Below are 12,064 nucleotides of genomic sequence, written 5' to 3' on the forward strand. Positions count from 1 at the left end.
ATCATCAGAACTATTGTATCTAAAAATTAATTTTTTAAAAATTTTTAATTTTTTTTTTAATATTCGAAAATTTTTTTTACATATCAGAAACTCCAAGCAATCGCAAATTGAAGCTATTAAGCCGCTCAGAACTATTCCACCTCGAAATTCGATAAAAAGTTAGCACCCCATTTTTAAAAAATATAAAAAAAATGTTTATTGAGCGGAACTCTTGTTATTAACTATAGGGAACTCTTTGTCTCGTCAAAAGGAAGTGGGAACTCTAATCAGAACTCCTGAGTACTATAGTTGGGGTGCTAACTTAACATACCCAAAAGACTGTTCGAATTAGAAAAATTTGTTTCCCGTCAGACTGAATGGGAGAAAATTTTTTCTCCTATAATAAATAATTGCTAGACATCGATAAACGCCGAAGTATGAAAAGCCAGCATGATTAATTCGACCAACCAAAACGTCACCGACGCTAACTTTGGTTTCTGCGGTTGTCTCGCATAAAGGAACCGGCTGCCATTGTTCGCCGTTGAGATCATCGGAGATAATTAAACTACGCGCATTGTACGCTCAGTTAACTAGCAGGATTATTGTGCTCGATCAAACATCGGCAGTCACGCGTGGGTAATTTCTGGGTTCTCCGATATAACGCGACGCACGAACGAGAACGATCGGAGTCGTAAAGTTTTGAATTTGTTAATCATTAAACGTGTCAACGCGCGTTAATTGTCTTGTGGTCCATTAATATTCTAGAGAATATTTACGCAACTCGCGCGCGATTGCTTTATGAATTAATTATGTTACCGAAATTATTTGGATTACTATAGCGCTACAATTATAAACGTGTATATAAAAGGATGGCTACGTTAAACATTTATTGAAAAATGACGACTTGTTTGACGTTTGATGCAACCCGAGATTAATCGGGAATCGATATCGAACGCGGCGGCTTATTGCTCAAACAGCGATTAAATTGGAAAGTGCTCGTAAATTCGACGCTGTATTACGTAACTTAATTAATCATGAGCTATTCGACGTCAAAAGTTTTTGTCAGATACGACTTGTAAATTGTTAATTATCGATGCACGCTTGTATCGAGCGTTCCTCTCTTGTCAGCCGCGCGTTTTACAAGTAAATACAATTTTCAATTATGCTAAGAGTGTTCCATCACTAGCAGAGCAATGCGAAAATTGATGTTTGCATAAGGTAACAGAGAACTTACTGGCAACGTTCCTCTCCGACTCCGTCCGTGTGCGCGTCGTCGTTGTGGTCCTTGTGGTGATCTCTATGGCACAGAAATGACAGAATTACGATTACTTCCCATAAGCCAGAGGTTGATCGATCGGTTTTCGCAGAGAATACCTACTGTTCTGAATTTCGGTAGTGGTGTTCTCTTGCAGACTGCTCCTGTAGATCCTCCTCTTCGGCGAGCCGATATTTTCTCTGCGACAAAAAAAAAACAGATGGGGATCAAAATAACATTTCTCGTCGCATTACACTAACAAAAACAGAACAATAAAATTCTGCTTTATTGCACTGGAAAAAAATTTCCTAATCTAAGTAATTTTTTTCTTAAATAGTTCCAAGTAAACATTCCTTTATAGTAATATACACTTGTTATAAGTAATAGATGTTTACATTTATAATAAATATTTACTTGCAGAATGTTTGCTTGGAACTATTTAAGAAAAAAATTACTTGGATTTAGAAAATTGTTTTAATGTACTATTGTACTATTTTAGTGTACACAATACAAAGAGAATCTAAATATTTCGGTCACTTACTGGTTGAGACCGAGTTTCAACTGTTCCCCAGAATTACGTAATAGAGCGTGTGCCTCGCTGTTGGTTAGATCTCGAGTGCTTCTTTCGTTAATATTACTGATGAAATCACCCTCTCTCACCCCTTGTTGAGCCGCCTTGCTTCCTGGATTCACCTGAGACAGATAACCGAACATGCGGTCAGAAAAATTTAATGACGATACATACACATGAGAGTTAATTGAGCTACAATCGTTTAATACAAATTAATGCGAATAAATACGATTTAATTATTATATCGTGAATCACCGAGCGAGTTATCAAACCAGAAAAGTGATTGAGAACTACTGCAGTCCTTCGTTGCGCCTAAAGGCAGGCAACTTCTCAGACGTCGACACGCAACGCTGCCTGAAAGCGGCAGCACAGGCGAAGCGACGACAAATTACCGTCACGGTGGATCAAAACACGATGAAATATAAATGCCACGGAATATTTAAGATAAATATTATATTATATATGTATATATACATATATATATTTATACTATTTAAAATTATCAACTTTTTCATAGCAAAAGCACCCCCGTGAATATTTACTAACTTTTAGAGATCTATTTTTAAAATCTTGCAGATTTTTATTGAACAAGATTTGTTATAATTAATTATTTCGTTGTATTCTCTACCTCATAATGTGACACTGTAATTTTATTTCAGCGCTACCATAGATTTCCCGTCCTACAAAGGTGGTGGATTATACCCCAATTTTTCATTTTATGGTTAACTCATGATTTAAATTTAATCTAACTTAACCGAATGATAATAAAATAATTATATTTTTTAGCTATGATTAGTCATTAAACTGATGGCTTTTATAATGATAACTTTAAGACACACTACAAATCATCAGTTTTAAATCTATTTTACAATATGTGCTTTTTGTTTTTTTTTGTTTCTTGTTTTTGCTATTTTTCAAATCGTGTCCTTTTGCCCTAATTCCGTTTTAGTCAAGTCACTTTATTTTTAAAACAAAAAAATTCCAACCCAGTTGAAAATTGGTAAACACCAATCATTTAGGCGAGAGAAATGATGTTTGAAAACTTCCCAACGTTAGCCTGTACGCTAAGTTTTTTATTGAGTGTCAAAGGGTTGAAATAAATGTGATATTCAACAATTTTTATCACGTGATCTATTTTGATACTAAAAATGTGCATCGAGCGTTAACATGATACAGCACCTTTAAAACCGTCTAAAAGATTGTAAGAACATCTTTTATATTTTTTAAAAGACGTCTTATGTTTCAATTTTGAACTTTTTGTCTAGGAACAATTAGAAAAAGAAAAAAAAAGTTAAACCGAGATTAAAATTAATCTACATTGATGGGAACGAGCGTAAATCTAACAAGTTAGAGATGAAAAACCGGGCTTATGTAAAATAAGAAAAAAAATCGCATCGTGTCGAGCTTTTTGTTGACGTTGCAGTGGCAAAATTGAACGAAGGATTCATATGGAATCTCTCTTAAGATAAATCCAGAAAAATTGACTTTCTACCAGCGACGTCTCTCATGGATCGAGTTGAGATTTAAGTCTCAAACAATTAAGATTCTCACCATGCTATCACACTTCCGTTGACCGGACGCGACTCGGAACTTCAACATCTCGAGGAACTCCTTCGCTCGATACCCTCGTGGTTGACAAAACGCTAGCGAGGAACGTGAAAAATAGCTAGACAGGAAGGCTTGTCCTGATCGTGCTCCTTTATCACCACAGAAACTTTTATCAAACGCTGTAAGCTTTGAAACGTTCAACCTTTTTTACTCCGAAACAAACGGCGCGTGTGTGATTCACTTACTTTGTAATTTGCTTTTGCTTTTATATCTGTTGGAAAATTTCCAAAATTAAATGTGGAAATTTCTCCTATCTATCGAATTAATCAAAGTATTTTCTAAGTTTCAAATCATTCCCTTTAATTCGTCCGATTTGACGAGTGATTTATCGCAACGAGTTAGACGTGTATAATTAGAGTAAAATAAAAATGAGAATTGCGAAAAAAATCGCGAATCGATATTACGATAGCGAGAGCGTAGTTGATTTCGCGAAATGAGAATTGATTGCGAACAAAATGAATTCGATAATATCCCCTGAACCTGAGATGAAGACTAGAAGGTGACTAGAAGAATATAGACGGTGCACATCGCGCCGGAGGCGAAAGAATACTGACGCTCGTCCTCCGAACAGGATGCACCGTTGGACCGCCGTCATATCGGCGCCAGACTTTTCGACTACAGCGGAACAACAAGGGAAGTTTTCCGGGTTGACCTTCCGCGCGATGCTGTTTGGATTTTGGTAGAAGCGAAGGGACAAGAGAGGTGGCTGTAACAATGAGATATATGGCGACCTGATTTCCACAGCGAACTCAATTTTGTTTACGCAAATTTGGCTCTCAGCCAGACCGCATTGTTTCTCGCATTTACTTGATTAGAAATGTGCGCATCAATCGCGCAGTACGTGATCGCTTCCTTTTATTTCACTTCCCGGTGAAAAATGTGCGTTGTAAGCAACAACAGATGATCGAAGGATAACGTTTGCTTAAATTGCATTGGTAGAATGAGATGAATGAGGTAAATTTTCGTGCTTTGATATTTATTACGAATGAAACTGTTGTGAGATACACTGATCAATCGAAGTTAGTAACTCAATCCGTTGAATTAAGTAGCATTTTGTTATTTTTTTACTTCCATGCATGTCAAAATGTAAATCAGTTCATTTCACAGAAGTTGAAATCACTTGGTTTTATAATAAATAATATTAACATATGCACTTACACTGAAAAAAATTTAATAAGTAAACATTTACTTACAATAAAAAATATTTACTCAATAAAAAAAATAGTTAAAATAAATTAATGGTTTTTGTATTAAAAAAATATACATTTACATTTTTAACAAATTATTTAATCGAAACTGTTCGAGCAAATATTTATTAAAGATTAATTTGTTTAATGTATAATAAATAATGAACGGAATGAACGTTCAGTCAAATAATTTAATACAATACATTTTCTTGTGTTAAATTAACTCTGTTTTTTTAATTAAATTGAAAATGCACCATATTGAAAAGTAGTGGCGCTCTACAGAAGTGATTAAAAATAATTCAAGTTAAATATAATTTGACATTATGAATGTAATAATAGAAGGCAGAAAGCCAAATTATCGACTCGGCAAGCAAGTTAGTGGCCGCAAAAACACACTCGATGTAAAACAAGCGACCGAGCATTGAACTAGACAGAATTCCACGTTTCACACTTTGCGCATAAGTCTTTCAAACTTTTAACTATGCGAGACGCACGACTTTCCTGGTGCATCGACAAAACTTGAGACACTCTGCTTCATTACTAACTAACGCGAATTACTTCCATGACTAAAGAACTTTCTGAGACGTTTGCGACATCGCATGGCTCTAAATTCCGCATTAATAAATTCCGCGTATAAATAAACTTTTTTATTATATAATATAGACAATTATTTATTTACTTACAATTAGTAGACGATTCTTTAGACAGAATGCATGAATTTAAAGATACTGATCTGGATATGTATAACATCATTTTTAATAATATTAATAATTCAGTCTTCTATTTAATCTACTTCGACCTCGGTATTTTTGAGATACTCATTTTACGCTCAAGTACCACATGAGTTCCGTCCGATTTTAACGACCCTTTAAACGTCGTGCGGCGAGCCAAGGGAGGCCGCAAAAGCGATTGGAGAAAGCGACGGAGAAAATTGCTTTCGGGCAATACGGGATAATAGCATCCAGAGGCGAGAACGTGGTGATGGAAAGCGAAAGAAAAATCAGACAAGATGATGCAGGACCGGTCGAGGATCATCGTGACTAACTCCGCGGGGTATCAGCAGGATAATAAGCGATCACAGGGCTGCCGAACCCGCCCGCGGGTGTTCGCACACTTTGCTAAACCGTTCGTATAATTCGTTCCACGATCGCACGAATAATACTGGATGCGAGGATCTGTCGAGGGATTCGTTCGAGCAATTCTGAATGAAAAGAATGAAAGAGGATGATCACTTTATTTTTAGTCAGGAAGATTAAAAATAACTCTTAACTTTTCTGACATCTCTAATTTATTTGCTGAAGATTATAGTACACAAAAAACTTACGCAATAAAATGTGTAAGCAGTAAAAAAAATCAACATGCTGGATTTGCTGCTGATTACGTTAATGGCCTTATGATCTTTACTGTGATTGTCCAATTAGTTTATTGCTTTATTGCTTAAGTTTTTTATGTGCTTTATAGGTACAGTCTTTAGAGTGCAAACAAATTAAATATCAGAAAAGATAAGAATTATTCTTAGATTTATAAAAATGTCATGGTCCTTAATTTTTGCAACTTAAGGAAAGAAGGATTATTATTTTTTTCAAGTTATTGCCTTTCTATTGTCCAAGTCGAAATCAATTTTTCCATATCAAGAACAATTTTTATTTTATCAGACGCTTTAGTAATTCTTATATCGAATTCGAAAATCTGTCGAAAGTGTTTTGTATTTGATTCTACGTTATATCGACGCTCTTCCGAGACAATTTATATCTCTCGTGGAAGATACGCGCAGCAATCATGCGACGCGGCAGACCGAAAAATTGAATATTCCCGAGCACGTTCGATACTCGAACGGTGAAACTGATCCCGCATTTTTTCCGCGCGTTTCCCGACCGTTACGTTGTCTTTGCGTAATTGTGAGAACAAATCGACCTAACGGTGACGAAACCAGTGGAACTTCTGCAACTGCGACATTGCTCTTTAAATATACACGGTTTGACAGTAATGTTTCTGAACTGCAACAAAAAAAAAAACACAGACCTCTTACATAACAAATTGTTACATTTTTTTCTTTCAAAGCAGTCTCTCATCAATATACTTTACACGTCTTGGATTCAAAACCTCAAAACTGTTTTTTAAAGCCGTATATGGTTGGAATAATATCCGGAACACTCGTCACGTTTCTCTAAATGTCCTCAACGTCTTAAAAATACTTTTTTGAAATTAAAAAAAAAAGCCATTCAGATTCAACTAAGTGGGTAATTTTTCATTTGACTAAGAAAGGAATTGTTAATCTTAACAATTCCTTTTTCTTGATCAAAAATGATGATTTTACGTTATATGCAGGAACGGTTGTCGTACAATTTTCTTGACCGAGAAAGAAATTGTTGACATAGACGTACCCAGGATTTCGAGGGGGGGGGGGGGGGGGAAAAATTTATCTTCGCATAATTAAAATATTTATATTAAAATTAGTTTTCAAGGATATTCAGCTAACTTTCTAACAAATAACACGTGAATCTATAATATTATTTTTATAATTTAATTATTTTTTAAGCTGTGGTGTTGTGATCCACTTGAGTGGATCATAAACTTATAAGAACATAAATTTAATTGTTTCTTCTTGTCAAAATTTAGAGACGACAAATATGCTTTTCCCTGTCACTCCTTGCATTTACTCGTGTTTATAGAAAAAGAATTAGCTCATTTTACTCACCAAAATTGGCTTTTTCAAATTTCATGCTTCCGAAAGTTTAAAAAAGATCACGAAATATTTTCAAGATGTAGAGGATATTCAGAAGAATGTATAAAAATATTCTGCAGCTTTGTATCGAAGATATGTAAAGTATATTGATGTTATGAGGGACTATTTTGAAAGATAAAATACAACACTTTGTTTCTTCTTTATTGTTGTAGTTCGAGAACTTTATTGTCAGGCCATGTATGTGTTTCTTTTCGCAACTGATACGTTTTAATATTAATGAAACTGCATCTCGCGAATTTATCTGTATCTAAAGAAAGTGTTCTAACGAATGAAGGATTTACTCAGTTTCCTTTCGTGACCATACATAGAGAACGACGACTTCGTGCCAACTTTAATTGACGGTACCAATTCGTGCCATTATGTGATTATCGCGCAACAAGACGGCCCGTTACGCACAAAAGACATCGTCGAAACCGAGAAATTACCGTTCGTCGAGGATCGTTAGCGGTCTTCTCCATTCTAGGTACCGTAAAGTTTCCGCTATCGAATAAGACGTAAAACTTCACGTGAGTCCAATCGCACGCATAACGATCGGTTACGAGGAACTGGCACAACAAAGCGCGGGTATGCATAATGCACTCTCGGTGACGAGTGCAAACTTCCGTGCTTTCCGCAGAAAAAAAAAACTTGCCAGATATGAATTACGGCATCTCGGAGAATCTCGACGGGATGGAGATTGCAAAATGCCGAGTGCGCGGGCTGCTTGAGTTACGCATTTATCACAAAATAAAATTTTTCCCGCGCTACGATGGCATTTCCTGAGGCTCGGGCTTCACGTGTGACGCATGGCTGTATAAATTCCACGGGGAGAAGTAGTTCCCAATCCTACTCTAGGAGTTTCCAAATTCGAATGTTAAATCGTCTCGCTTGATATACGGACGAAGTAATTATGCAGTAAGATAGGATTGAATTAAGTTACGCGAAATATTTCATGGACAATTTAACGCGGAACTTTTATGACTCCGCTGGCGTTTGGACACGTCGACCGTATTTACACGGAAAAGGAGAGACAACGACTCCTAGCCCACGAATTGCGTATATGCATAAGAAATGCGTAACAAGTCGAAGGGATTTCCAGGTAGTCGACACTTTCGAGCTACGTGAACTGAATGCATCGCGCTGTGTGTCTCACTCTAAGAAAGCGTACGTCGGATCTTTCAATATCTCGCTTTGAAATCTGTTTCCACGAAGTGAAATGTGGCCGCTCGAGACAGACACTAAATTGTAATTTAGCCGTTGATCGCGGTCACACCGCCCCGGCGATAAATCTGGAAACACCCACCATGATACGCAGCACTCGTGCAAGATAACAGTAATTTATAAATGATATATTATACACACAAGGATAATACGCACATAAATTCACGATTTATTGATTTCGCTCATAATTTCCAACTAAATTTTGGCCACGCGACTCAGCACTTAATTATTTTAAAAGTACTTTTAGAGTAGTGAGCAGTGAAATAGTTAGAATTTCGTAATTAAATAGAAGTGTCATAATATATGAATTTCGCATTAATTCATAATCCAATCTTCGCGCTTTCATGAATATCAGAGGAGCGAATCTCCTCGTTTCACGGCTCGTTTTAGTTGTATTAATGACGACGAGACAAATTTTTTAACAAGAAGAGATCCCTTCGTATATATCCGTGTATACCTGTAATATCAGAGGAAGATGCATCTATTGAACTACAGGGAAAGCTGCGTACAAATAAATTATGCGTTATTACTTCTAAATGATACTTATGTGTCCCTGGAAATGATTCACGGTACTTAAGTTTCTTCCACTGCTGTTGTTAGCTTCATAAGCAAGAGACGTGCATTAATTATAATTCAATCGAAGATGCAGTACGTCGTAACGATGATAACGACGACAAACTTCGACCATTAGCCAAACGGGATTCGCGGGAAACGAGGAGGACGAAAGCAAATCGCGATGTGGCATTCAAAGGAGACAGGAAGAAAGGATCGACGTCGTCCCCTGAAATGCATTATGCATTCGGCTAGTTTCCTCGCTTCAACCAAGGAAGGTTGAAGGCTTAATTAGAAGGCAGACTAGAGGAAAGCAATTAAACTTACTGCACCCGGGGGGCAGGAAAAACAGATCGCGATATAAACGTCGGTGCCGTTGTTTGACTGGCGTTCGCTTGTCCGTTTGACAATCCTTTCAGCATCCTCTTACCTTTAAAATGGTAATTACACGCGAAACGACGAATCGGCCAATTTTACAGATTTTTATCATAGATTTCAATTTTAGATCGTTTTCAGATTTCTACTTTTCTACCCCTCTATTTAACTTACATCTGTTGACGAAGTATTTTAGTGTAGAACTTAACTACAAAATTCATTTATCTTTTTTATAAGTTTTTGTAAGTATTTAGAATCTCAAAAATAACTTTCTAAAAGATTTTAATAATATTTGTCAAAATAGCAAAGATTTATTTTTATAAGTTGTGACGCATATAAGTTGTCAACGCGATTCAAAGATAGCTGTTCTAAACTTAAGTGAAAAGAAATAAAAAAATACGTTAGAGGAAGATTTGTTGATAAACTTATATTTCTGGCATTGCAACTACATTTGAAATCGTATTTTTCAAGTTGTTCGACACGATTTCTTAGAACTAAACTTATCGACTTCAACTTTTGCATATATAAAATATATGTCTGTTTATCGCATGGAGATTATTCCTCCGACATCTATAAATCAATTATTTTCATAGATATATATTTTAAATTCACAAATTGTATTAAAAAATCAATATTTGCATGAACGGTTTTGCTAAAATATTAAAAAATTACGTTAAAACAGATCTAAAAATAATTTTATCGGGCTATCAAAATAATTATGTAAACGCTCAAAGTGCGGTAGATTGCTAGAAAATTTGACTATTTTAATCAACTTTCGATTAAACAAGAACATTTTTTAATGAAAAAGTAAGAAAGTTTTTGTTAGTCATATATCAATAAAATAAATGATTACATCTACTAAAACATTTCTCTCAGAGTATGATAATTAAATAAAAAATCCTTGAAAATTTTTTATTTAAGTTAGAAAACTGCAATCATATCAATTATCGACACATATTTTTTACATTTTGTGTGTTTTTAAATTTACGTAACATAAAAACTAATAAACATTTATTCCAAAATTTATAGTTTTACTAAATATGTACAAGAGAGTGTAAAAGTAAGTAGAATATGTGCAGTTGTTTTCTTTAATATTCAAAAATAATAACTTAATAATAATAATTATGTAAAAATACAATAATAAAATAGGACATATTTCCGGGCATTAGACTAAAATATTCTTTTAGGACAGATTAAATTGGTTTAACATTTAATCGAGAATTCTCTCGGATATATCTGTAAGATAATAATTATTTTTCCAGTGAAATCTTGTATAATCTGTGTGCGTTCAAATCAACCGATAATACTCGCTTCGCACGTAACATGTGTGTTGCATTGGGCGTATATTTTTAATAGTATCGATCGTCATGCACGATCCATTACAGTAACATTGGCACACTGTATAAATATCCATATAAATTTTGTTTGAATAGTCACGTTTCGCGGTATTTATGCAATATCCAATATTCTATCCGCGAAATCCAATGTCTGCCATCAATATCTATTGCATGAATATTCGCTAGCCGCTTAAAACGTTCAATAAAGTGTCTTATAAAAATGATCAAAAAAAACATGAGTCAAACTATACGTCAAAAATATTTTATATTTGGCATATCAGATGTTTTTACGGAAAATACACTAATAAAACAATAATAATTCTGAAGATGTAAAAAAATAAGAGACAAATTATTGGCGAATGTAGCAAATTAAACTCACTCATCTTTTTCAAAGAAATAAAAAACTGCAAAAACTGAAAAGCCAATTAACTTCATGTTTAACTATTTTTTAATGGCTTCGCGGGAATTCGTTGTTAATTCAACAAAATAAATCTCAATCCTCTCTCTTTAAAAAAGAAACTGTTATTCTGTTTGCACAATTATTTCGATGTCTAAAAATAGAAGAAAAAGCGGAATTGTGTCTGGTGGAATATCTTACCCACCCCACACGCGCCATTTCCTATCTCGTTGTGAGAATACTATCACCTGATGCACCTGTTCCTGCACTACAAGGGGTTCTTATTTATTCACGAATTATGAAGCACTAACGAATTCATCAGCGGAAATTCCATGCCGCACGTTCATCAAACCCGTGTAAAAATCGACTAGCTCCTCTGTGCTCGCGAGATGACGGCGAAGGTGACGAGAAACTCCGTCGACGCCCCCTCGAATTATCAGCGTCACACAAACCAGACGCTCGTGTTCTCGGCAGCTTGACAACGGATATTAACCCGCTGTGCATTCCGTCGTCGGTGTCGCCTGGAGATCGTAATTGACGAGCTGAGAGTAAAGACGATGCAGCAAAGTGTCTATACTGGCATCATTTGATAAATTTAAGCGGCGGATATGTATTCCCTTGCGATAAGCAGGAATCATCAATGATGACCGATACTTCAATCTTTTGGATCGACAATGTCCTCTTTATTCATGGGACCCTTCAATTCAGTCTGTTCAAACTAGTCGCTTTAAGTGCCTGGCGTGTACTCAAGAAATGAACGACGCCATGTGACTGGCATTGCACGACCCTCGATTATTTATATCGTTCAGGAGAGAGAGAGAGAGAGAGAGAGAGAGAGAGAGAGAGAGAGAGAGAGA

General features: G+C 35.6%; 1 protein-coding gene across 1 annotated transcript in view; it reads right to left on the reverse strand.

The window, feature by feature from the left end:
* LOC108772973 (uncharacterized) overlaps positions 1–12,064 on the reverse strand; it is a 93,029-nt gene that overhangs the window by 56,613 nt on the left and 24,352 nt on the right. The window contains exons 2-4 of the mRNA XM_018538651.1: positions 1,776–1,927; positions 1,358–1,434; positions 1,214–1,276 (exon numbers count right to left, since the gene is read on the reverse strand). Coding sequence (XP_018394153.1) covers positions 1,214–1,276; positions 1,358–1,434; positions 1,776–1,927 — 292 coding nt within the window. The remainder of the gene's footprint in view (positions 1–1,213; positions 1,277–1,357; positions 1,435–1,775; positions 1,928–12,064) is intronic.

Source organism: Cyphomyrmex costatus, unplaced genomic scaffold (assembly GCF_001594065.2).
Source record: "Cyphomyrmex costatus isolate MS0001 unplaced genomic scaffold, Ccosl1.0 scaffold196, whole genome shotgun sequence".
Lineage (NCBI taxonomy): Eukaryota > Metazoa > Arthropoda > Insecta > Hymenoptera > Formicidae > Cyphomyrmex > Cyphomyrmex costatus.